Source organism: Camelus dromedarius, chromosome 29 (assembly GCF_036321535.1).
Source record: "Camelus dromedarius isolate mCamDro1 chromosome 29, mCamDro1.pat, whole genome shotgun sequence".
Classification (NCBI taxonomy): domain Eukaryota; kingdom Metazoa; phylum Chordata; class Mammalia; order Artiodactyla; family Camelidae; genus Camelus; species Camelus dromedarius.
The window spans coordinates 18660448-18688315 of record NC_087464.1 but is presented as its reverse complement, the minus strand read 5'-3'; the positions used below and the strand labels follow the sequence as shown (position 1 = coordinate 18688315).

The 27868-nt window shown below is 39.0% G+C and overlaps 1 protein-coding gene and 1 non-coding gene across 3 annotated transcripts in view; one reads left to right on the top strand and one right to left on the bottom strand.

Annotated features, from left to right (window-relative positions):
- EFL1 (elongation factor like GTPase 1) overlaps positions 1-27868 on the bottom strand; it is an 89663-nt gene that overhangs the window by 60045 nt on the left and 1750 nt on the right. For both annotated transcript variants that reach the window (XM_031440680.2, XM_064480641.1), the window contains exons 3-14: positions 25951-26018; positions 24384-24468; positions 19637-19770; positions 17730-17867; positions 16013-16227; positions 8879-9002; positions 6448-6524; positions 5578-5714; positions 4512-4634; positions 2873-2972; positions 1425-1576; positions 1033-1199 (exon numbers count right to left, since the gene is read on the bottom strand). In XM_031440680.2, the coding sequence (XP_031296540.2) occupies positions 1033-1199; positions 1425-1576; positions 2873-2972; positions 4512-4634; positions 5578-5714; positions 6448-6524; positions 8879-9002; positions 16013-16227; positions 17730-17867; positions 19637-19770; positions 24384-24468; positions 25951-26018 (1520 nt within the window). The remainder of the gene's footprint in view (positions 1-1032; positions 1200-1424; positions 1577-2872; positions 2973-4511; positions 4635-5577; positions 5715-6447; positions 6525-8878; positions 9003-16012; positions 16228-17729; positions 17868-19636; positions 19771-24383; positions 24469-25950; positions 26019-27868) is intronic.
- On the top strand, positions 7764-7868 carry LOC116149430 (U6 spliceosomal RNA). The gene has a single exon (XR_004133043.2). It is a non-coding gene; the product is annotated as a U6 spliceosomal RNA (small nuclear RNA).

The window sequence follows — 27868 nt, the reverse complement described above, 5'->3', positions numbered from 1 at the left end:
CTTTTCTGATACGTAACAAACCATCAGTTATGTCTAAACCAGGACGGCAAGATTAACATCAACGGATTTTCACACATGCCGTCACAGCACTTTCAGCCTCCTGTGAAATCTAACCCACACGTACCGACTGCTGTGCTCCCTGCCAAATCAGAACGCGCCACAGACTAGCAGGGACCATTCAGCCACCACTCAGCGTTGCAGTCTCCAAGGGTTAAACTGCTAAAACTGATGGAATACATACTCAAGGCAAGGAAAAGCTGATGGCGTACAATTCCTTCAACTGCCACCTCCCTCTCTCTCATTCACAGCCAAGTACAGCAGCTTCCCTGGTTTATCCGTAAAGAGAGGAGCATGAGCTCTTCTGCTGGTGATGCTGCACATCTTGTAAACCTAACTTACTGCTTCTTGTTGATCCTGTCTGGCTCCCCAGACCTCTGGCATTATCACCCTATGACCTTTATCATTTAATTACTACATATACACCTTGGCTTATGTCCAAAAATACTCTGAGTCAGCTCTAGCCTGTGCTTTCTTATCTGCCCTTTGGCTCAGACATGTTTAGATGCTGGCTGTTTGCCTACTTTCAGACCCTCCTGATCAATTTCTGGGATCTGCCTGCCAAGAAACCGTTGCCTATCACCTGCTCACTGCCCGTGCCTTTGGCCTGTGCCACCTGGCTTTGGGATCTCCACATTCTTGGAACTTCTGCCACTGCCCTGGCTCCGGCATAACACCTCTTCTTACCAGTTCTTTCCTCTAGCCTTGAAGAAAAAAGTCTTATAATTAATTAAATAAGGTTTGAAAACTTCATATTCATAAGGTTCATATTCCGGTTTAATTTCCTAAATGCTACTAAGTGAGACAGGTTTAGCAAATGTTACCAAAGTAACACAAGAGGAAGTATATGGATTCACCTGAATGTGCCCTTCCAGAGACAAAATAAATCTATCAATAAGGTAAACACCAATCTTGACCAATCTGAAAAGATATCACAACCTTGAAACAACATACTATTTTACTTCCAATTCTTACCTGCTGCAAAAACTCCAGAGGACTGTATTTGGGCCCCAAGACAAAAATTTTCTTTCCTCTTCGAGCCACACCACTGAAGACTCGAGCAAATGCAATAAAAGACTCTTGGTCATTTCCTTCCTGGGGCACAGATTTAGAGGTCACACTCTCCACCTGCTGCTCATCACCTGCCAGAAACAAAAGGATAATGAGTGCCAAGAATGCTCCCCCCAACACAGGAACTGCCTACAAGCATAGAGGGAACAGGAAATATGCTATACGTGGCCCAGTTTCAGGAAGGAAACACTAAGAATGAAAGAGTATTGATAAAAGCTACCTTTAAAGCTAAAAGCCCAGGAGCTGAAGTTAAGTAAAAATCATGTCTCACCGAAGCCTATTTAGGAAAGCTGTACCTTTTGGCTCTTCTCCCTTTGGACTTGTTTCAAGGGCACCCCCATCCTGGGTGGGCTCCAAGGGTGCCTGGCCCTGCACTGCTGCGAGCTTCTCCGCGTGCCTTCGTCTTGCACGCTCACGCCTCTCGGCAATCTCTTCTTGAGTGAGAGGTCTACAGGGCATCACAAGTATGTTAACACCTGGCGACATCAAGTGTGTTCAAGCAGAGAAGCAGCGAGTATTAGCGTGGCTGGGGAAGATAGTGATCGGTCCCTGGTCCCTTCCAGACGGAAGGTTTCTCCAAGTCCTCTCCCTCGCTGTAGCAACAGGAGAGAGGCTTTCACTGAGAACGCTGCGTCCCAAGCCATTCTGAGCTTATGAACTGACATCCAAGAGCCCATGTCCCCACACACAGCCACACACAACAGCAGCTTTCTCAGTACCCACACTGCTCCTCAATGAGGCAAAGGACAGGGAAAGGAAGGGAGTGAGTAACAGATATCAGGGCTCAGAACATCCCTGCAGAGAAACATGAGACCTCAATAAGACACTGAGGTTTCTCCACAAGCACAAAAATGTATCTTCATGGAGAACTGGGGTCCAAGAGGAAGGGTCAAGCTAAAGGCTGGCAACTCAGCAGGACTAAAAGGTCAAATGGTGAGTATCAGCCATTGTGTTAGATCCAAGAACCACCAGAGAAAAGGCAGTGTGCGGGTGTGCCTGTATGTTAGTCTGGGGGGCTGGGCCACTCTGCGTGATCTTGTTGCTTCGGGCCTCCCCCCACTGTTGCCCCTCCCCTTTGGCATTATGATTCCTGCCTTTCTACCTCATCTCTGACTGGACACCTGGCTGATAATCTCACCTCCCACCCAGTCATGCCACTTTCCCCTTCTCTCTTCTGAAGCTCCAGAATCCATACAGATGGCCATTCTGAAAGGGCACTGCCCACGTGCATTCTAAGTGGCCACATGCTCTTGGAAATCCTGATGTCAAGCGCTCTAAAACCCCTTTTCACTTCATCTAGGCTACCCTGGAAGGTGGCTGCTTAAGTCACTGACTGTCCACTGCTATCCTCTTCAGACACCTGCCTGCTAAACAAGACCCCCCACCAGGACTGGACACCAGTCCCACCCCCCATAAATCTCTACTGACTTAGACAAGACAGGCTTAGACTGGAACCCACCTGATGCTCGCTAACAGTTAACTGTGCCTACTACTACTGTTACTACTCTTCTTCCACTTTATATTCACCCAAACAGTCCCAGAGTCGATTTCAACCATCTCCTCCAGAGGCATCACAGGGAAGATAAAGTACTGTGCAAATTCTACGTTACCACAGAGGCTGCTCAGTGTGAATTCTGGGTTGAGGAGGAAAAGCTTTATCTGCACGTTCCCGCCCATACCCTCGCTGCGCCCACCAAACACAGGCCATTTCCCGGGCCCAGTCCAACTTCCCCTTTGTTCTCACCTTGGCTTATTCTGAGGTAGAGCCTTAGCATCAACGGCAAACATTTTGGAAACGAAGATAATAACTGGAGCAGTATCTTCACTTCCACATTTCAGAAAAGCTAAACAAACAGGAAGTAACAATGTCACTTTCTTTCCCATTACTAAAAAGCCAGATTTTTCTGAAAACAATTAGGAGGTTTAGAGCACAGCATCATCTAGATACATTAGCAACCTGTAATCTTTTACAACTATGATAAAAATTCCACTTATAAAAGTATAAAATTGCTAGAAAAATAGCAGAGCAAGAGCAACAGAACTGGCAGAAATGAGGAAAGAAAAGCAAACCCCACAGGGCGGAGGGAGAGCAGGGGGAGCACCTGCACAGAGCCGCAGCTGGAGCTGGGCTTACCCATCCCCTGTGAGCCCCGGCAAATGTTTCCACCGGAGAAAGGACAGAACTGAGGAGTTTTTCCAAAGGTCAGTAGTCAACAAGGTAGCTTGTTTATAAAGTACATAAAAATCAGTAGCTTTTCCAATTCCCCACAAAAAAGAGTAGAAAATAAAAGATAAAAATAACTTAGTACGATAGTAACAAAAAAAAAATCTAAGAAATGAATTGAGATCCAATCCTATAATGAAGTCAATTTTCCCTAAATCTATAAATTTTAACAATTTCCTGTCAACACATTGACATTCCTTCTTAACCTACACTGGTGGTATAAAACAACTGGGTAGTAATTTTTTTTTTAACTCAACCCACATCAAAATAATTTACACATAAAAAATTCAACAGTAAAATTCAGAGAAGAAAAATACCCCAGGAAGGAAGAATTAGCTATCTATCAGAGTTCTTGCCAGGGAAAACCCTGGAAGACTCTGAGGAACAGTGACATGCGCTGACTCAGACTTGAACAGGATCACTCTGGCTGCAGCGCTCAGAAAACACTAAAGTCAATCAAGAACACAAGCAGGGTACCAGTTAGAAAGCTATTATAACAACCAGGTGAGAGAACCAGGCTGCTTGGTCCAGGGAGGCAAAAGCGGCAATGTTGGAAAGTAGCTGAAATTCTGGGTCTGTTTCAAAGGAAGAGGAAACAGGATCTACAGACAAACTGGATACAAGGGTGTGAGAGAAACATGGAAATTATGAGCATGTTGTTGTTACGTAAATCCTTGAGATTGGATGAGATCACCCGGAGTGACTGCACGAGGAAACAGATGAGGTCCAAAGATGAAGCCCTGCTTGGGGCACCCCACAATTAAAAAGTCAGGGAGATGGAAAGGAACTGGAAGAAGAGATTAAGACTAACCAGTCAGCTCTGATGGCAAATATTTGGCTTGTCTTCTTAGCCTCCCAAGGCTATTAGAAGTTCAATCTAGAGATTCCTTATGAAAAGTTCCAGCAAAGCAGATTTAAAAGGGCCTATATGGTCAATTGCTATTCTTACTGGACTTACATAAATAATCAGGCCAAGTTTAATGAAACTAAACTTATTTTGCAAACAAATTAGTCTTAATTTGGCTACTTGTGAAATTGTTTATCTGTGGAATTGGCCCTTTGGTCATTTAGTACACTAGCATTCAGCAAATCGGTCTAGAGTGGCCTTAACTTAGGACAATCAGAAGTATGTGACACGGCAAGTTCAGTGTTACCTCACCTGCTTTCAGTGCCTGCGTTTCCGGTGGAAGAGAGTCAAACGTCTGTGATCCTGTGCACATCAGTTTCTCCACTCTCTCAGCGGTAATGCCAAGGGGACTAGGAAGCTTCTGACACACCATAGCTGAAGTCTGCTGTTAAGGACTCAAAGCCTTGAGCAAGTGCCCTCCGCCATGGCAGAGGCTCACAGAACGCACTAAGTACTGACGTTAATGTATGTCCATACAACACCTGGGCCATAAAGCAGCAGTATTTTATGCATCACATCTCAAAATATGGATACAATTTCAGGGAGTTCACGGATTATCTAGAGCCCAGAAAGGATCCTCCTGATAGATATTCTAATACTGACATCCTTTGGAACAAGTGAGGACAACAAAGCTTAGGAACTTGACTACCTGTGTCCTTTAAGTCCTCAAAATTTTTCATATGGTTTCAGTCTATGTAAACTGTCATAAAACAACAATCAGCGACTAGCTATGATACAAGAAGGTCCCCCACCAGGGCTAGTGTCACTGCAGGGGTGAGGTCCACTGCTGGACCACTGCCAGGACACTGCACCCCCAGCCCATCACATGGGCAATGCTGAGTACATACAGATCAATGAAAAAAAGATAGTGAAAATCTATAAAATTACTTTAGTTAATGTAAGCCATTTAAAGTCAAGTTTTTTTGGCAGCACTAATGTGACAGGAAATATCAACAAGCTAAACAAAATATAGGTCTAAAATGGACCAGTGATCTAACACAAACATCTAAATTATCTGCTTACATATAAATCTCAGTCTAAGAGTTTTCACTTTTACAGATTACTAAACAAAAATTAAAAATGCTTATTTTAAGAGAACCTTCAGATTGGTATGAGTATTAATCCTAATTAGTATTAGTATATTCATTTTTAAAGTACTTAACACAGTTCCATGGTAGAACACCAAATAACCCCAGAAGACTTACTCTGGATCAGGCTGTGTTATTTTCAGAGGAATTCCTGGTTGCCAACAATACATTGTTGTTTCTTGTTTTATCCAATCTATGATTTCATTAAAAACCATTAACATAAAGGATACCAAGAACAGCTTGGGATATGGGTAACCACTGACTGCAAATAGCATTGATCTGAACTTTAGGGTCTGAATGTCGTGCCTCTCGGGCTCCAATTTTTAATCCTAAAGAAGTCACGATTTTATCAATTTTTTCTTTGTCCCTACAGTAAACATACAAGATTAGGGGCAGGGGGTGAGGGAAGAGAGAGAGATCACATAAAGATATAAAGGAGCAGTGACGAAAAGAAACTCAACATTATTTGACACATTTATTCCTAGTGTTTTACTTTTACTACAAAAAAATAAAAATGCTTGAAGGAGCTCCTGCCATAGTAGAGAACTGCTCACCCCTACTCTTAACCTTTCCAAATGAACTTTTCTTTAAAACTTCCCATGAAGCACCATCCCACAATCTCTGTAAACAAGCTATGCCAACTGGTAAAGCAGTTTTACAAATAAATACTGAAAAATCAGTACTCTGCCTCTAGAATAACTTAGAAAGTAAATTCACAGAGCAAACTTTCTTTGCTAGTTGTATCAGGCAAATTATTTCCCAAGTTCCCCATTAATGAGCCTAGATATCAAGCACGTTTTCCACCACAATTACTATTTTATTTTAGACTGAGTTTGTAAAAACAAACGTGTAATGTTTCTTCCCAACCTTTTATCTCTTCACCTCAGCACTCAATAAAATATTGCTGTTCTGACCCTCCTGTCACCCTGTCCTTAGGTTACATATACTCTTTAAATTGCCTCTGAGCCCTGTAATCAACCCCTCTGTAAAGGCTCTGTTCACTTTCTCAGTCTATCTCAGCTTTCTGAAGTGTGACTCCTCAAACTGAAGAGTGAGGCAAATTATACTGCTCAAAGATAAACAATTTATAATAGTCTTACTTCTTCAAGACAGCATCATACAAACTCCATATATTTTCCAGGATCAACTGTACAAATAAAGGTTTCTTTCCTTTTGCCTGTAAAAAAGAATGTACGGGCTTAAATTTCTGAGTATTTAACAGGTATCTAACATGTCCATTCTTGAAATGTTTTATCATCAGTATGTTTCACTTCTCCTAGAAAATATTTATTCAACAATAAAGTACAAGAAAGTAGCTGTAAGAACGCTTTAAACAGCCAATAATCCACAATCAATGATAGCCCACTGTTCTCTTCTTCCGGGAACCATGGACTTCACAAACGAGACCCCTCAGGGGACACATCCTTGCAGCTGCCTTTCTATTGCCATGAAAGGAATACATGGTACCCAAGCTGACAGTTACAACTTCACCCTAAAATTTCCATGGACTTCATTCTAAAGAATGTTCCTCAACATGAAAAATGTTCAACTTTAAGGAAGAGGATATTAAAAAAACAAAAAAGCTTCCCTACTGTTTCTCTTAGCAAACTATGCAAAGTGATAGCAAGAGCACTTTGAGATGGATACAAGAGATGGAAATAAACTGACACCTTCTGTCTGAAGAGCTACTGGCAAGGAATTAGGAAACTAAGTCACACATTCAATGCCTGATTTAAAAAAAGGTCATCATGAAGACGTAAAAATATATACATAAAGATGTCTCTCAAAGCCTTACTTAAAATATCAAAACATTTGAGAAACAGAAATAAAAACTATGTCCAATCTCAGGAGAATGATTATATAAGTGATGATCACAAAATAAAATAATAATAGGGTACTTATTATGTGATAGGAACTGTTCTAGAGACTTTCCCTGGATATTTCATATAATTATCATAACCACCCTGTAAGTTTTACTATCTCCAATCTGCAGATGAAAAAACTGAGACAAATATCACAGAGCTATTACGTGGTGGAGCTGAGATTCAAACACAGAGTTGGATTCTCAAACCACGCTCTTTTCCACTTCATTACACTGGCTCCTTTTTAAATATACTGTTTATAAAGAGCTTTTAATGGCAAGGAAATATGTTCACAGTATGATGTCAAGCAAAAAAGCAACTACGTTATATAAACGGTATAATCTCAACTGAGGGATGTACGTATCTATCCAGAAAGAATGAAAGAAATGAAAACCACAGCATTAGCAGTGTTGGCTTCTGCTATTTTTTCTTTCCTGTAACTTTATAAACTTACGAGTACTTTCTAAAAGAAATACATATGCTATTTAATGAAAATAAATTTATAAAATCCTAAATTTCAGATGAAAAAAAAAAAGCTTCAAGAAAAGCATCCTGCACTCCCTTCAGCAGCATGTGTACTAGAAGTGGAACGACACAGAGAAGACTAACACGGCCCTGTGAAAGGACGACACGAAACCCGTGAAGTGCTCCACATTTTTTGGATAAAGAAGGTGTAGGGTATATATACACAACAGAATACTACTCTCATCCATAACAAAGAATGAAACAATGCCATTTGCAGCAACATGGACAGACCTAGAGATTATCATACTAAGTGAAGTAAGTCAGAAAGAGAAAGACAAATACCATATGACATCACTTATACGTGGAATCTAAAATATGATACAAATGAACTTATTTATAAAGCAGAAACAGACTCAGAAAACAAACACAGGGTTATCAAAGGGGAAAGGGTGCAGGGGAGGGATAAATTAGGAGTTTGGGATTAGCAGAAACAAACCACTATATATAAAATAAATACACAACAAGGTCCTACTGCATAGAATAGGGAACTATATTCAACATCCTATAATAATGGAAAACAGTATGAAGAAGAATATATATATATATTTACCTGAATCATGTTGCACTAGAAACACAATATTTTAAATCAACAATACTTCAATTAATATTTTTTAAAAATTAAAAAAAAAAAAGAAAGAAAGAAAAAGCATCCTTTGAGGCAATGTGATACAGCAGCCCTACATCACCTCAATCTATAGAATGAAGTGGCCCAGGGAGCACCTGCCTCTCCCCATCAGCACTGCATGTTGACTGGCATTGTGAGAGAAGGTCTCAGCCAAGACTAACAATATGGTGTGGGCCACACGGATGTCTAAACGAGATGTCTCTTTACGAAGGGAACATACAAATGAATGAAGCAAAATATGTGTCTTCAAGTTCAAGTGCCCAGGAGCTGAGATTTTTGCTTTAAAAAAAAAAAAAAAGAAAAAGAAAAGGCAGTTCTTTGTTCCCTACATTTAAAGAACTCTTATTTAAACAATACCTGGATATAAGAGTCATGAACTTTAATCAAATACATACAGTAAAAAAATCCCTCATAAACTGACCCGCATAAACCAAGGCCAAACGTACAGAGGTGCCGCAGTACAGGCTTTCATAGGGCAAGAATGTGACTCACAATCAAAAGGGACATGTGCCACATTACCTGATCGACTTTCATAATCTTCTTAGCCTTCATATTTATATAATAATCTCCCCACAAGGTTTTCAAAAGAACTTCCTTTTTGATGCCAGTTTTTTGACTGTAGATTTTGGCAAAGTGCTCAATTCTGAAAGAAAAGCAGGTGTTCACATTATTAATAACAACAGAAATAAGTATGAGTACAGCTAACGCTTGAGTGTTTCTGTGCCAGGCACCATTCAAAGTGCTTTAAATGTCTGACTGAACATAATCGTTTCAACTATCCTACCAGGTAGGTACTAATTATCTCCCCCATTTTACAGAAAAGGATAATGAAGCACAAAACATCACACAGGTAATAAGTGAGGTTGGGATTCAAACCCCCAGCAGTCTGGCTCCAGAGCCTACGCTCCTGTCCAACCCTCCCTACGTTCATAGGAATCAGAATTCACATTATAGCTCCCTTTCCTAATCCTGCATGTGTATAACCTGGAAGAGGAACAGTGGCCAAGGAAACATAGCTCCAGCTGCCCATCGCAATTGTGCCAACAATAAACTCTGTTTCAGCCCTTCACTGCTATCAGTGCCCACTGTTCACAAAGAAAATGAGATCAACAGCCAGAACCTGCCCCCCAAAAGGGCTCTTTTAGTATCCTGGATTAAACAGGAGACAGACAGATACTTACTTAACTCTTCTCAGCTCTTAGAGAAACCAGTTAGCACCAGGTCTGCTCTACTGCAAACCCCAGCCACATGAGAGCAGTCACTTGACAAATAAGGATGCTGTATACAGCATCCGCACTATGTGGATAAAGGACCTAAAAGAAATATCTTTTTTGCAGGAAACGGTATGTTCCTACATAATCTAAGTTTTGAGTCCAGTCTGACTGTGATATGATGAAATCCCCCCAAATCACATGCCTGTAGATTTCTACTTATACTTCTATTTTTGTCTCATGAGCTTTGTTGTTATGATCATTAATCTTTTTACTACAGAAATGTCAATTATCCATATAAAAATGATCCTCATGCCACATCTGCCATAAATTCTGCTTTGTTTATCATTAAAATTGTCAAACCTACTTTCTTCTGTTCACATTTGATTGACATATTGAGCCAAAGCTTTGGTGTTTACCATCTGTCCATTATGCTTTATGTTTGTGTAGTAAACTTCCAGAATTTTTTAAAAAATCAAATTTCCTTTTTCAAACTCTTTTCTATGCAATCATTTATTTACACATACAGATGCGTAAATCTTTCAAAATCCTGTTTTTCATCCTTTTCATTCTTCACCTCACAATTACCACCAAAGTTGCTTATTAACTTTCTCCATTATTGCTTTATACTCTTATTCCTTTATCTGCCATTAGTTACCATTTTAAAACACTGGAAGTTTATAGCATGTCTCCGTTCTTAAATTCTATTTAAATTCATTTCCTCCAGAGAGTAACTTTAAAAAAGAGTCTCAAAAAGATGTGCAGAGCATGTTTTCTGAGACGTTACCGGCCTGTCAATCTTTTTGCCTGTCCTCCTGAACGACAACTTGGCCAAGCGTGAACTACGGGGCCACATACTGTTTTGTGTCCAAGCTACCCAGCGGACTAATGTTAACTGCAGGATCCTAAGACACTGGGGTACAAAGACAAACAAAACTATCGGGAGGGGCTTTTCACTGTCTCTTCTTTCCTGTCCCTGTTTTATAAGGTTGGGGCCCCAGTTCTATTTACCTTAAGCAGGAACTAGATTGTTGCTGCCACCTACCCAAGTCAATGTGTTTCTGCTTTTCCAGAGCAGATTCTCCTGGAGTAACAACTATCAACAGGGCAGATTTAGGCCACATGGACACTAGTCACACTTCTTCATCTTGTCCCACTACACGAGAGTTTATAGAACCATCTTCCAAATTCTGAAATGTGCTCATTTCCCACCTTTTGTGACACATGAGGTTGCCTACTTTCCCCATTCACTGACATTTTAGAGGAAAACTGGAAGGAAAGGGTCTACAGGACTTCCATTTCCACCACCCTTTTCCCATTAGTTAACGTATCAACCTGCTGAGAACAGGCACTAGCTTCTCTCCAATGATGGCCTTCTCTGACACAGGGGAGTTCATTTACTGACTGAAAGTATGCAAGAGTGTCCAAAGTTGTGAGGGATACAGAAGTTACCCTCATTCTAGTCATTTAAGCCTCTGCTCATAACTTTCCCACAATAAGCTTTCTCCAATTTGTGAGATTTAGACTAAAATTTGCGTAAAACATTCAATTACCTATGAAAATCATCACAAGCAAAGGACAAGCCCCCCATCCTGTGGCTCACTAGCAGAATGCCTACAAATGGGGAAAGCAACAGCTCTGACCCTGTTCTATGATTGCCTCAATTACTGTACTTTTTAGCCAAAGAAATCCTTAGAGATTATCTTTGATCAATATTTTTATTTTTCAGATGAGGAAACTGAGGCCCAGAAAGTCATAATGGTAAGTCATCGACCACATATGAAAAGTACACATTTTCAACAGGTTTGTAATTTCCATTTTCATTATATATCCGTTATCTGAATTTATTTAAGTCTGGAATGACCTTCACAGGCACGAAATCAACTAAGGTATCTGTAATTTATCACAGACCTACATGGAGAAATTACGGTATTATAACTTATTATACTGCCCAAGGCAAAATGCATTCATTCAAAAGGAAGTTGAAGAGCAAGTTCCCATAAAAAGGAGAACAAGGAACAGCCAAGGTTAGTTTCACTTGGTGCATTATTTCCAGTTCTACTACCCCTGCAAATTCTATGTAAGGTTAAGCCCACAGCTAAAGTAAATTTCACTATATTTCCACAACTGTTTACCTGAGCTGAAGACATTTTACGTAATAATGTTTTGAATTTTCTGATTCCACAAGTCAGTAGTGGTTGTGGCTAGAAGTGTAATGAATTGCCTACGACATTCTAGACCTGACACCATTTAATTACTTAGCCCAAGCGTGTACATATCCAGAGGGGCAACCAGAAGAAACAAAGGTCCCTATGTTCCGTAGTGAAGATCCCATAGAAGCACCATGGTAAGAAAGTATGAACTTCAGTCCCAGGCAGACTTTAAATTTAACATCAGCTCTGCCACTCGGTGTCTGAGTGCTGTTTAACAAATCAACGAATCTCTCTGAATCTTAGATAATAAACAGTATCACCTATTTAAAAGGACTAACTGTTCTAAGAATTCACTGAAATACTTAAAGTGACGAGCTCCATGCCTAGCATGCGTACGTCTTCAGTACAGTTATATTCTTTCCATGTTAACTTCTGCTAGTGCAGATAACAGAGGCTGATAATGTATTTGCTCATATACACATAAATAACCTCCAGACGACATACAAGAAACTGCCAGGACAAACTAGTTTCCTATGGGAAAATGAACTAAAAAGCGAAGGCACAGGGTAGGAGATTTTCATGGTACGCATTTTTGTACCTTTTGAATTTTGCATTTATTCAAAGAATAAAGTTTTAAAAATCAATTGTATATAAAATTTACAAAAAATATGCAAGATTGGTTGAATATTCAAAAATCAATCAATGTAATCTACTACATATTGACAGTTAAAAGGAGAAAAAAATCACAGGATTATAAACTGATACAGAAAATGCATCTGACAAAATCTGACCCCATTCATAGTAATAACACTCAGAAAAAAAGGTATGCAGGGGAACTTCCTCAACTTGACAAATAACTTAAAGGTAACATTATACAACCTGGTGAAAGACCGAACGCTTTACCCCAAAGATCAAGAACAAGGCAAGGATGTCCACCTTCCCCATTCCTCTTCAAATAGTGCTGGAAGTTCGTGCCAGTGCAGCAAGGCAAGAGAAGAAAATGCCACAGGAAAGTAAGAAATAAGACAGTCCCTATTTGCACATGACATAACTATCTTGTAGAAAACCCCAAGGTATCTACAAGAAAAACTCTTAGAACTAATGAGTAGGTTTAGCAAGATCATAGTATACAAGATCAACTACAAAACTTAACTGTATTTCTATATAGCAGAAATGAGTATGTGAACACCAAAATAAAAGATACAACACCATTTATAATTGCTCCAAAAAATGAAAAACTAGGTGCAAATCTAACACAATATGTAGAGAACTTACATACTGAAAACTACAAAACACTAATGAAAAAAATCAAAGAAAATCTAAGTAAATGGAAACATATAGTGTCCATGGATTAGAAGATTCAACATAGTAAAGACATCAATTCTCCTCAAATTGACATACAAGTTTACCATGCATTTTGCACCAAAATCCTAGCAAAATTTTTTTGCAGATATAGATGAAGACTACTATAAAATGTTTATGGAAAGACACAGACCCTTGAACAGCTAAAACAATTTTGAAAAAGAAGAGTGTGGGTGGAAACAATCCACTCAATTTCAAGACTTATTATATACTTACAGTAATCAAGATTATGTGGTATTGGTGGAAAGACAGAGACATAGATCAATAAAATAGAACATAACACTCCAAAATAGACCCACACTAATATGTCAACTGGACAAAGGTATAAAAGCAATTCAAAAGAGAAGGTATAGCCTTGTCAATAAATGGTGCCAAAGTAATTGGACACCCACAGCCAAAAAAATGAAACTTGATCATTTTATACAAAAAAAATTAACTCAAAACAGGTCACAGACCTAAAAGTAAAAAGAAAAACTATAAAACTTCGAGAAAAAATATGAAAGAAAATCTTCAGGCTCTAGGTCTAGGCAGATTTCTTAAGCTTAACTCCAAAAGCATTCATAATTCATAAAAGGAAGAGTTGATAAACCAGACTTTCACTTAAATTAAAAAATTTGCTCTGAAAGACACTGTTATTAAGATGAAAAGCCAAACTCTAGACTGAGAGAAAATATTTATAAATCACATATGAGACAAAGGACCAACATCTAGAATATATAAAGAATTCTCAAAGCTCAACAGTAAAAAAAATAAAATAAAATAAGATTAGAAAATGGGCAAGGGATTACAAAGCAAAGGAGATAATCAACAAAATGAAAAGGCAACCTATTGAATAAGAGAAAATATTTGCAAACCATATTTCTGATAAGGGTAATATCCAAAATACATCAAAAACTCATACAGCTTCAATAGCAAAAAAAAAAAAAAAAAAACCACACAATCCAATGAAAAAACTGGCAGAGGATCTGAAAAGACATTTTTCCAAAGAAGACATACAGATGGCCAACAGGTACCTGAAAAGATGCTCATCATCACTAATCACCAGGGAAACTGAAGCCAAATGACAATGGGATATCATCTCACACTTGTTAGAATGGCTATTATCAAGAAGACAAGAAACATGTGTTGGCAAGGATGTAGAGAATAGGAAACTCTTGTGCACTGTTGGTGGGAATGTAAATTGATGCAAGCACTATGGAAAACATTATGGAGGTTCCTCAGAAAATTAAAAATAGAACTACCATATGTTCCAACAATTCCAATTCTGGGTATTTATGCAAAAAAGCCCCAAACACTAATTTGAAAAGATAAATGCACACCATCTTCAATGAAGCATATTTACAATAGCCAAGGAACAGAAACATCCTAAGTGCCCACTGACAGATGAATGGATAAAGATGATGCAGGACATATATATATACACACACAACGGAATATGTTATTCAGCCATAAAAAAGAATGCAAACTTGCCATTTGCAACAACATGGAGACCTATAGAGCATTATGCTAAGTGAGAGAAGACAGAGAAAGACAAAGACAAATACTATATGATCTCACTTATATGTAGAATCTTAAACAAACAAAAAAAAACCCCCCAAAACAAGCAGCTCATATAAAGAAAACAGACTGGTGGTTGCCAGAGGCAGTGGGTAGAGGGTCGGCAAAACGGATGACAGGGGTCAAAATGTACAAATTTCCAGTTATAAAATAAATAAGTCATGGAATGCAATATATAGCATGGTGACTATAGTTAATAATACTGTACTGTGTATCTGAAAGTTCTTAAGAGTCTGTTTTGAAAGTCCTCATCACACACACAAAAAATTCTGTTAACTTTGTATTGTGACAGATATTAGCTAGGCTTATTGTGGTGATCATTTCACAATATATACAAATACTGAATCATTATGTTGTATACTTGAAATCAATATAATGTTTACATGTCAATTTTAGTTGAATTAAAAAAAAAAAGAAAATACAATGGGCAAAAGAAATGAAGAGCCATTTCACCCAAGAGGATATACAGATGACAAATCAGCTCACGAAAAGTTGTTCAACATCATGAGCTGTATGAAAATGCAAATTAAAACCATAATAATCTATCAGTACACACCTATCAGAACGGCTAAAAAAAAGAAAAAAAAAAAAACCAGGGTCAATATCGAATGATGGTAAAGATATGGAGAAACAGGATCACTCACACATTGCTGGCAGAAATGTAAAATGGTACATCCCCTCTAGAAAAAGTGAGTTTCTTTAAAAACTAAACATACAGCTACTCTATGACTCAGCAAATGCACTCCTGGGCACTCATCCCAGAGAAATGGAAACTTATGTTCAAATAAAAACCTATACATGAATGCTTATATCAGCTTTATTCATAATAGCCCAAAACTAGAAAAACACCCAGATGTCCTTCAATGGGTGATTCCTTAAACAAACTACGGTACACCCATACCATGAATACTACAAAGCAATAAAAAGGAACCAACCAGTCATACATGCCAACAGCTGAGAGCCGTCTCTAGAGAACTACGCTAGAAATCCAATCCAGAAAAGGCTACATATTGCTCAACTCCATTTCCGTAACATTCTTGAAATGAGAAATTACAGAAATGGAGAACAGTTAGTCATTAAGGAGGGGCTGGGAGTGGGAGGGAAGCAGGTGTGGCGATAACAGCACACAATGAAGGCTCTGTGCGGTGATGGACTGTGTCAGTGGATGGACTGTATCAACTACCATCAATCAGCAGTTCTGCGAGATGCCACCTTTGGAGGAATACTATGGAAAAGAACAAGAGAACTCACTGTATTCTTTCTTACAACTGTATGTGAATCTACAATTATCTCAAAATAAAAACTTTAATTAAAAAATCAATTGTGTGTAATATCCACAAAGCGATTTAATTAGATTCAAACAGACTTACCCAAAGCCCCAACCATCTATGGCACTTGTAAACACCACATTTCCCTGATCTGGAGAGAAGTAAAGGTGAGAATCATCCGTGTCCTCCAAGCCAGTGCTCCAGTCATACACTTGCTCTCCTCGTTCAGAATTTGGATTCACTTGGGATTCAGTCTCTCTCTCTGCTCTTTCTTCTAGGACTTTAGAAGTAAAAAGAGTTCCTGTGAGTGCATTAATCTAGGAGAGATGGTAAAATGGCAGAATGTCATTCAGATGCATAGCATGCCCATGACTGGGAGACACGCTGTCTAACCCTTGTTAAGCTTAGAATCATCACGCACAGCTTGGGCTCATATTAACCACAGTGGACATTTACAGCAATCATTAACTTGCTAACTCATTCTTTCTAAACCCAGCAAAACTACACTGTAAGACTTTTGAAAGGTCACTTCTGTGTTTGTTAGTTTAATACAAACACTAATATGTCATATCTTCAACTTGTTCTTCAGTACCAGGGCCTACAATTTCCAACCCCTACAATTTTACTTTATAACTTTAGTCAACTCCCTCACCATTTCTCACATCAGCTGTTTGAACCTTTCACTTTGGCCCTCTTTCAACCACTAACCCCTAACTATTTTCACTCCCAAGTAAGTCATCTGAGTCCTACTTCAGAGAGAAAATGGAACCTGTTACTCAGAAATCCTGCAAGTTCCCCATAATCCAAGCTGTAAGTCCATCTATATCTACGAATACCAGTGGCCCTTCTTCCAGGGGGCAGGAGTAGTTCACCTGTACCCACCCCTGTCTGCCTCTACAGGAAATTAGATCCACTGCTCCATTCCTTTTCATTGCTCTACCTTTATCATTTCTTTCCTTTCGCAAATAGATATTCTCGAGTTGGTCTCCTCAATGGTGCTCCACTGTCCTGAAGACGACTCACACCTCCATGCATGTATACGAGGCTCACCACAACCTAAGCCCTGTATTCCCTTCTACTCCCACCTCCTGTCGTCACTCAGCACAATCTAATTCTTCAACTATAATGATTTGAAGTTCTTTGACTGCAACACTGTACTATGCTTTTCCTCTTTATGTCTTTACATATCTCACTCTTCCTCTCTTAAAGGCCTTTGCCACAATTCTTTACCTGGCAAACACTATCTTTCTTCCATCTCAAGGCTTCTATTGTGAGATTTTCCCTAACTCTCCCTTCCCTCTGGACCCAGTCTCAGCGAGGTGGCCCTCATTTACGCTCTCAAATCATACCCAGGGTTTATCTCATTGTTCTCCAAATATCTTTTTTAAGTATCTACCTCCTCTTGCCACACTGTGAAATCTTTGAAAATAGGGACACTGACCTGTCTGTCTTTATATTTAGAATCCTTAGCACAAAACAAACATATAGCTATGTTAATGATTGCTAAATAAATAAATGCTTGGGTAAAATTTCATCTAAAGACAGGTAATTAAAAAATCAAAGAGTTTCCTAATGTTGCTTTGCTTCGAAACCAAACTATAAGATTTTAAACAAGAGAGCACTAAAACCTGTTGTCTCAGCTTTACACTCAAGGAGCTTCCAGGAGATGGAGGGGACCCCTGTAGTAAGATGACTCCAACACACAGGAATCTAAGTAAGTGAATTTTCTATAGCAATGCCTCATCCTCAACTTAGCAACTTCCTTACAACTCTTTTTGGAGGCACAATTTCTAAAATACTGAAGTAAAGGATAAAATACCTGTTCTAAAATATTCTTGAGGTGAGAATAGGCCTCCTGTGGGGTGAATTTCAGTTCCACTATCAAGCGATCTATCTTATTAATTACTAAAACCGGACGGATGTTTTCGAGCCAGGCTTGTCGCAGAACTGCCTGTGTCTGAGTGAAACAGAAAGGAAAACGTGAAACTCATGATTTGAAATATTTAAAGCACATCAGAAAATCTTGAGTACCCATCAGCTCATTTCCATACTTCCTTATCACAACTCAGACCATGCCAATCAGACACAGGTGCTCACCAGACATTCACAAAGTCCATCACACAAAAGCAAAGAACTACAGACCAAAAAAAAAAATCGCCCTTGCCTTTATGGAATTGACAATTTATTTAACGATAAAGAAAACTGTGTAAAAGATAGTGAAGAGTTTCATGGAATTATAAACACACACACACACACACACACAATAATTAGAAAGCAAATACTCACATTACCAACACACAGGTTGGAAAACAGAGCAGACCCTCAGAAGTCCCTTGTGCACACCTTCCTGATCATAAGCCCATCTCTCAGAGTTAACCACTGCCCTGCTCCTGAGAAGTCAGGTCTGTTAATCTGCTGTACCTTGTCAGAACACTTAAGACACTACGTAGACAAAGGCTGTGCTTCTCTAGTTGGGGTCCCTGTGCCCTGGGGGGAAACCAGAGGGGAAGCTACAGAATAAGCAGGGCATGTCTTCTTGGAATTATCAAATTTCCTCCGTTTCTACAAGCATACCTCATCGTATCACACTGCACTTTACAGTGCTTGGCGGGTGTTGCATTTTTTAACAAACTGAAGGTCTGTGGCAACCTTCTATCAGGCAAGTCTATCCACATCATTTTACCAACAGCCCTTGCTCACTTCATGTCACTACGTCCGATTTTGGTAATTCTCACAATATTTTATATTCTTCATTATTAGTATATTTGTTATGGTGATCTGTGATCAGTGATCTTTGATGTCACCACTACAACTCAGTGAAGGCTCAGAAATGGTTAGCATTTCTAGCAACAGAGTATTTTTTAATTAAGGTATGTACTTTTATTTTTAGACACAATGCTACTGCACACTTAACAGACTACAATGTAGTGTAAACATAACTCTTATATGCACTGGGAAACCAAAAAATTCATGTGAATCGCTGTACTGCGATATTTCACTTTATTGCAGTGGTCCAGAACTAAACCCACAGTATCTCCAAGGTATGCCTGTAATCTAAACCTTTTATTATTCTTTTCTAAAAACATTAAAAAAAACAAAGGTATATTAAGAAGCAGGACACAAAGGTGACAACATTCTTAAAGATAAAACATAAGGTTTCAAAGAAAAATTATTTAAAAAACTGAGTTTAGAAAATCACTGAGTTTCATGTCGACCAGAGTTATATGTTCACCTTGGACTTAGGGATGAACTTTTTGAACTTTGGTGGGAAAGGTAACAAACTTTAGATTAAGGATATGAAAGAGTAAGAGAGGGAAGGAGGAGGGAGAGTGTGTGTGGAGGGGGAAGGAGGCCTGAGTGTAGACTGAGAAGCCAACAGAAGAGAATTTCTCACCTAGGGGAGAGCTTGCCTAACCTCTCACAGCTCAGAAACTTTTCCACTGGAATAAAAACTTCAGATCCTCCTAAACATTTCTCTAATTTTTGCTAAGTCCCTCTCCAAGCAGATATCACTGACACATCAAAGTATCTTAAAGTCATTTTCTCTAACTCTCCTTCAAAATTCAGTGATTTAACTCCACTGTAGAGCGGAGCATTATCAATGTAAAACCAACTTCCTGACTGTCAGCGGAATGTCTCAAGTAGCACACAGGAATTGACAGTCAGTTCCTCCTCTCTCTCCACCTTCTTTAACCAGTTAAGTATCTTCACCCTTCAACCCACTACCTGTGGACAGACTCCTTCCACAGCATCCACCACAATGATGCACCCATCACAAATGCGAACGGCCGTCGACACTTCCGAGGAGAAATCCATGTGTCCTGGAGAGTCTATCAGGTTAATCAGGTACTCCTCCTCATCTGAAATGAAATTCGAAAACACACATTTTCAGGCAACCTGGAGTAAGAGAGTTTCTAAGAAACGACTGAATAAAGCTAAAGAAGCCAAAAGCTCAATCAACAGCTACCGTTTCAGTTTAGGAATTCCCCATGATGGAGCTGTTGAGTCCAAAGAGCGACTGTATTAAATGTTTAAGGGCTTTATGACTCTAGTAATTACCACGCATTAAGAGCTTAGTGTGACTGTGAGCCAGGCACTGCGCTAAATACTTTTAATATGCTCATCACACATTATTGAACCTTTAAAATATCCACAAGAGGTAAATATTACTATGCACACTTTACAGATTAGGAAGTTGAGACTAAAAGAAACTAATGCTGAGAGTGAAAGCTGTTCAAAGGGGCCAAGACAGGAAAAGACACAGAGCAGGTGGCCAACCACTGCCCTACGACTCCTCAAAGAGCAGTGCGCGAATATGCTCAGTCCAAATCCAGATGCGATGCTACAAAAATTTAAAGGGCAGTTACTATGTGCCCAAAGGTGTGCTACATGCTCTCACGTATATAGTGTCCTTTAATCCTCACAACGAACAAAAGTTTCAAGCTTATAGAAGGGTGACAACTCATGTCTATTTGTTCTGGTTTAGCACTAAAAGTCTCACATCCCACCAAATGCCAAAGTCAGTCCCACATTCCATCAAGCCTCAAATCGGCCCCAGGCAAACCAGAACTGGCCATCCTAGGTTACAGAGATGTGGCATTAAAACATAATTAGGTAAACCAGGCAGAAAAACAGCAATTCATTAGACTTCTATACTCATTCCCCATTTACTGCTAAATTTGATTTAATTCTCTTTTAACAGCAAAATGATTAATTAAATGACCAAACATCTGTATATATATTATATATATATATATAATATAAATATATACATACATATATACACACACATACACTTTACTTTTGCTCCTCCTCTTAACTCAGTGTTTTTCAACTTCTGTGTGCTCCAGAACTACTACAGGGCTGACTATGATAATTTGGGGCCATTTAAAGGATTTTCCCCAGTGGAATTTTAACAACTTGATGACCTGACTAGTGCTCTAGGTATCACTGAAATGATAAAATAGCAACAACCCTACAATAACCACAGCCAGAGCTCACACCCGTGGACTGCCTACCTGGGCACTATCTGGTGTTTCTTCTAAGTATTTTATAGACATTAATGTTTACTTATAACAACTCTTTGCAGTAGTTACTACCGTTAGCCCAATTTTACAGGGAAGGAAACTGGGCACAGAAAAGTTAAATATCTTTCCGAAGGACATCCAGCTAGAATCCAACTCTAAGGTAAATTGCCTAAGATCAAAGAATTCAAAATGGTACAGTGGAAGTTCAAAACCATCTAAGTCATACCCTCCAAAGTCATACCCTTAACACTACACTCAGGATGGCATACATTTCATCTCACGTGCCAGACGCCACTGGTAGTGAATTTCTGAACACTAGGTTAAGGATTCCAAAATGCAGTAGGACTCTGGGAAAGACTGCCATCAATCAGCAACAGAGTGCCTACCACCCCTTCCCCTGCTTCCCAGCTTTTCAGGCTAATTGTTTTATAAGGAATATAGGCTCGGATGTACCCACCAGGGAAGACTCCAACCAGAGAGGACTGTGGACATCCCTAAAGAAAGTCAAAGAATCAGGGTCCTGAAACAATAGCCACTGTGTGTCCTTAACTGAGCCTTTTATTACTGTCAGGTCTCAAAGCACCAGTCTCACAGCCACCTTTCTGGATAAGCATACAGTTCCATCCAAATAAACTAGAGAAAAATGAGCAATGCTAGCAAGGTCCAGGGTTCTATCTGCACCCATAAAACATAAGACAAAAGTTGTGAGATTACTGAAATCATTCAGCGTTTTCTTCGCCCAACCCTTCACTTCATAAACACGCTAAAGCCCCCACAAGGGAAGAGATTTATCCAAGGTCACAAAAGCAGTAGCAAGCTCTTGTGACACACCCAGGTCAATCTATCACCTTAGTCACTTCCTGTAAAGTGACTGCAAATGCCTTTATACGTTGCAGCTGGGGAAACAACACTCGCTTGTTCATTTGGCTAAGCTCCAGAGCTCAGCGTGGGAGAAGCACAAGCACTCCCCTCCGCTGTCTGACAGTATCTGGCCCTGATACACAAGTTTCAGAGACTGGATTTGCTATCAGGTTCTCTACAGAATCTAAAAATGCACTCACACAGGAATCTCAGGTTTCCTGTACAACAGTGCGCTTGTCCTCTGTTGGAGTTACAGACCTTTTAGGGAACATCAAGAAAAACAAACATACGTATATATCTGTCTGTCTATCTATCCATCCATCCTTTCCTAATTATCCATCCAATTCCAGACCCCCTGAAATTTATTCAGGAATGGAAGGGTCAAGTCTAGAAGAGAACAGGAAGATATACCAAGTGCTTCCACCTGAAAATAAGCAAAATAAAAAATAAGGCTGTGTGATCAAATAAACTTGAGAAATTCAGGGGGTGGGAGGGAGAGGCTCCCAACACAATACACATTAAAGACTCAGAGAAGCTCTGTATTGAAGAAGCCTGTCCAGCTTTGTTTAACCTAGTTTCCCAAATGTATCTGATTATGAAAAAGCAGAACTGCTGTGGACAGTCTCACAGCTGAGAGACGCAGAGCTCAGCACAGAGCCAGGTCGTCTTGGAACTCTTCCCAAATGACTTAAAACTTTGAAGGTAGGGAAAAAGAAGTCCTATATCTAATAGGGAAAAACAGGAGATGAGATGAAGGATCAGGGCAAGGTAAGTTTATGAAGATGGAGACACTAAGAATAGGCAAAAGCTGTAAGATAGGAGACTTACAGGGTGAAAACAGAGAACTAAACCCAAGGATACCAGTGGAGTTCCTGAGGGAAGACCCATTAACTTTTACTGACGCTCTCTGGAGCCATCCTGGATCCAGAATCAATGTCTGGCTTCAATTTCTTTGCAATGCCACTCCACTAATGCTCTCGCCTTTTGGTTTTCATGAATATTGTTTCCAATATCATTTCACACATTTTCTTTCAATAGGCCACCCCACCCAACCCAGGCTAGCTTAAGCCTCAGTTCTGTGCAATCAGGAAGGTATATCCAAAACAATCTGACAGCAAGTTGACCAAGGGTATAGAGTTCAACCAAACAGAGTTAGACCATTCAATTCCCAGGGTCCTGTAGCTGTTCTACAATACTCTATTCCAAAGACAAAAGTGAATTGGAATGGGTGAAGGTCATGGTATATAAAATAAACCTTGATAAAATGATTAAAAAAGGGGGTGGAGGAACTGGAGACAAGGCCCAGAGAGCAACTGAAACTGACACTAAAGTCCTCTTCAAATAAAAACCAACTAATAGTATCAATGTGGAAAAAGGAAGGCTACACCTCTCAGATGTCTGTAAAAATACGAAGAGATAAGAAATTAGCTGACCACTGACGCCTTCACTGGATCACAGAATGGGGACATACCCTTTAAAATGTGAGAGGCAGTTTTTAAAAATAAGGCATTGCTTTAAATATTAAACATCGGGAATTCATGTACCTAAAAGCTTCAAACCTGATTTAGTTCAAAAAATATTTCAAGACTGACCTCAAAGAGAATAGCCACGCCCCACAGAGTATGATCCTTGGTGTCAGTGCCAGAGACACGACACTGTGAAGGATAAACCACAGGTCAATCATTAGGGAAATGAAATCCATCTGTATTATTTTCTCCTAGTTATAAAAATAAGCATTTTGTGTAAAATTTCCTAACAGTACAAAATAAATATTTTGAAAAGTGTAAGTTTCACATAATCTAGTCCTTAATAACTCTGGTTAGGTTTTGGTATGTATCCTTCCAGACACCTTTATCTGCATACTTATATTTTTATTACCAAAACACATTCAAATCTTATAAGTATTTACTCTGCAACTTGCTTTTTGTCTCTTACTTTATTTTTTCTATATAAGTATATGCAGATCAAACAGTTGTTTGAACAACTGCATAGTGTTTCACAGATGGATATATCAATTTACTTAACCATTTTCCAAAGACAGGCATTAAGGTGCTGGCATTCTTTTCGCTAATACAAACTTTTGGGTGAATACCAATGAACGTGTATCTCACCTACCTGTATGACAATCTCTGTCAGATAAATTCCTAGAAGTGTTACTTCAAAATGGCGTCCTGGTTTGGGGATAACAAGCTAAATGCTCATGGCAATGCACAGTCAAGTAACTAAGACTCTAAATCCAGCAGGCAGGCCTCAGGACAGAACAAGGACCTGGCCAGGAAATGGGACAGTAAGGCTGAATCAGCAAGGTCCTAAGACTCCAGACCTTCCTTGTGAAGAAATCTATATAGTCACCTAGGCAGATGGGGGCTGGTGTAAACAGCCAGTTTTGCCCTCATGCCAGTCAGAGGTCCCCATCTGCACCCAAGTCTGGACAGCCTGACTCTGACAACAGATCATCTGGAGAGGCCAGAATGAAGTTCGTGGAATATAAAGCAAAAGAAACTGGGACGTGAAATTTATTCAGGAAGAGAAAGGAGGACACAGAAGATATAAAACTATTGCTCTTTAAACACAGATTGATTTACCTTTTGCATAATGTAGTGAAATGGCACTGGATTTCATAGTGATCCCTCGGATCTGTTCATCTTCTCTGCTGTCCATGTACCTTAACTGTAAAAATGTAACATTATGTACCCTTATTTCCCAATGAGTTAAAATGTAATATTAAAATGGACTGATTTGGATTTTTGCTTTAAATATTTAAATTTTTAGCATTATTGTCATGAAATTGTTCATTATGTCCCATGATTACGTTTTTAATCTCTGCAGCATTTTTCTTTCCTAGTACCATGTATTTCTTTCTCCTTTCCTTTCTCCTTGATCAAGGAGATATTTATCAGTTGTCATGCAAGATAATCATAAACTGTCTATATTGCTAGCAATTTTTTAAAAAGTAGTAGACTTTATCTTTTTAGAGCAATTTTAAGTTTACAGAAAACCGATTGGAAAGTACAGAGTTCCCAAGTACCCCCTCCCTTCCTACACAGTTTCCCCTATTACTTACATCTTACATCAGTGAGTGGTGGGGTGTAGGTTACAATTAATGAACCAGTATCAATACATCATTATTAATAAAAGTCTACACTTGACATCAGGATCCACACCCTAAATGTAGGATGACATGTGTCCCCCAATATTGTATTATATTTGTTAGTGGCAGCAATCTTTCTGAAGAACAAATTTTGGCTTCACTGATCTTTACTATTTCATTAATTTGTGCTTTACTATTTCCTTTCATCTATTTACTTTAGCATTATCGTACTGCTTCTAACTTCTCAAGTGGGCAAAATAAAACCACTTTATTGTTTCATTCAACCCAGTTTCTTTAGCCTCCTATAGACAGTACCTTGGGCCACTTCTCCACCCAACCTGCCTGAAATGCCCAATTTTTCCCTCAGTCTCTCAGGTCTACTTTTTTTGACTCAGTTTTGCTTCCCCATTTCCTCTTCTCTATATTCCCAGTCACCTGATAAATCCTGCTGACTAGGTCCTAAATCCATGGAGGGGAGGAATATTTCTATTTTTCTACTGGAAATAAATTATTCCAAGTCCTTTCAATTCACAGCTAGAAACAAAGGTCTCTTTAATTATTTCCTAAAACATGATTTTCATCATGACCCTCAGGCTTCAAAAGCCTTCCTTTGGTACTTAGGTTAGCCTTCAAGGTCTTCTTAATGGGATACACTTTTTTCTACCAGCACATTTTTCTCTCTCAGTTGTCTCCAGGCAAAAGTTCTTCTCAAATCAAACGCTATCTACAAATTAACCTTTGTCCACTTTATCCATGTTACTTCCCCCTGTGAAGAATCTATTCCATCTGTAAAATTTTCCACAATCATGCCAGGCTATCATTTGACTTGTGGCAAAAACTCATTCTTGTGCTTTTAAAATATTAACATAAAGTAATATAAAGCAACATAGAAGGAGCTTTTTCTCAACATCTGTTTTATCTTGTTAAATGAATTGGCAGCTTCTTAGATACATGAATTATGCCCTATACATTTTGGATCTCTAAGAGCACAACAAATGGTTCATCTCGTTGCAGATTACTAATACTTACCGAAATGCAAGTATTTATCAGATATAACATACCTTTCCTGCCAGGCGGCTTGAGATGATCCCGTTGCTAGATATAAGACAGTCAGCCAGGGTAGTTTTTCCTGGTAAAATAACAATATTAATTCAATCTATTCTTTTAAAGGAGTAGGTGGGTAAACTGTATCTACAAATTTAACATCTAATCATAAGAATTGGTTTAGCAAATATTTCCTATTTACTTATACTAAGTGAAGCAAGACACAACTGGCTGGCATTTTAAATTTTCAACAAAGCACCATCTGGAAGGTCAGACTCTAGACTGTATAGCACTGTAATCTGTACCTTCAATCCTGTGGCTCTCAACAGCCTCACTTTAAAAATTGTCAAGCAACTTTTTCTTAAGCACAGAAAACATTTTTTTTTAAACTGAGGCATAATTTACACAGAGCAAAATGCACAGACTCTTAAATGATGAGATAAACCACTGTGCCAATCACAATATAAAACATCTGACAAACAACATTTTCATAGTTACTAAAATCTGTCCCATAAGAATTTGATCAGTTTTACTGTAATTATTACATCAGTCATCAGACATCCATAAGAGTGACCAGGCCTATAAACTTAAACCCTTGACAGCGCAGAATGACAAAAGGATGGCACAGCAATCATTTGCCTCACTGGATGGGATACTGGGTAAAACATCATCAAGAAACAATAGAACATAAGCTTCTGCCACATTTCCCCATGTACGGCCTTAGCTAGCATTTGCCAGTTAATTTTTCTGAAGAAAATACTTATTTGGCAAAGAAATTCAGGAAATTCCCTGTAACTCCTATTGTTTGCAAGCCAATGGAGGGCATCAGCTACACTGTAGCGACCAATGCTGCCTAGTATCCAAACCTAAACCCAGGAATCTATTTAACTTCTTTGTATACTTAAGTATCCATTTAGACCTGTAATACTGCAAAATGTATTTGCCATGTAAATATTATGTGTTAGTACATAATCCTAGAGCATCACTTTCCTGCTATCCAATGGAGGAGAACTCATTCTAAGTGTGGCAAGCATATATCCCCCAGAATGCAAGTGTCAAGAAAGCAGGGACTTTGCTTTATTCATAGCTGTATCCCTAGAGCCAGAACAAGGCTTGACATAAGAAACAGTCAATGAATATTTGTTGAATGAATACATGAATCACAGGTTTTTTAGGGCAGTACTATCTTAACATAATTTTAAATAGTAAGTTTAAAAGTAATTTGTTGTACACACACACACATCACTGACTTGCCAACATGATTTAATTCATAAAGCAAAAAAATACTTCTGTCAAACCTCATGTCCTTAAAATGTGAGCAGCATAATTATAAAAACTCATGGGGTAGAGTTCGTCACTAGATTTGTATAAAAACTCATTTTCAGTTGGCTTCACCTACAAAGTAATCCATTATTAGTTCCCACACTACTTCCCTTCAGCTATTATATCAACAGCAATAATCACTTAACCTCTTTCCTGCCTTTCAATCCATCCTAAACACTTCCACCAGACTAATCTTTCTAATGTACTATCTGATCACAACATTCCTGCTTTACTGTGTTCTCCCAATGGCGCCCTATTACCTAATAATAAATGTTAATCATCATCTTCATGATAAAGCATGTTTCTACCGAGGGCTTCTCATTACTATCACATTTAATCCTCACAATGTTCTAGGGTAGGTCCAGTTTTCATCCCAGTGCACAGATGTTGTATACTGAAGCTCAAAAAGGCAAGGTAACTTGAAACGGAGTTTACAACTCAGGTTGTCTAATTCCAGAGCTGGAGCATTAACCCGTCTCCTATGAAGGGTCTATGAGGGCATGAAGGGTCTATGAGATATGGCCCAGCCTACCTCATCGCTTTTATCTCTTACTCCCTCACCTTCAAGATGGCATATAGTTTTTATTCCACACGCTCATTCTGGTCACTTTG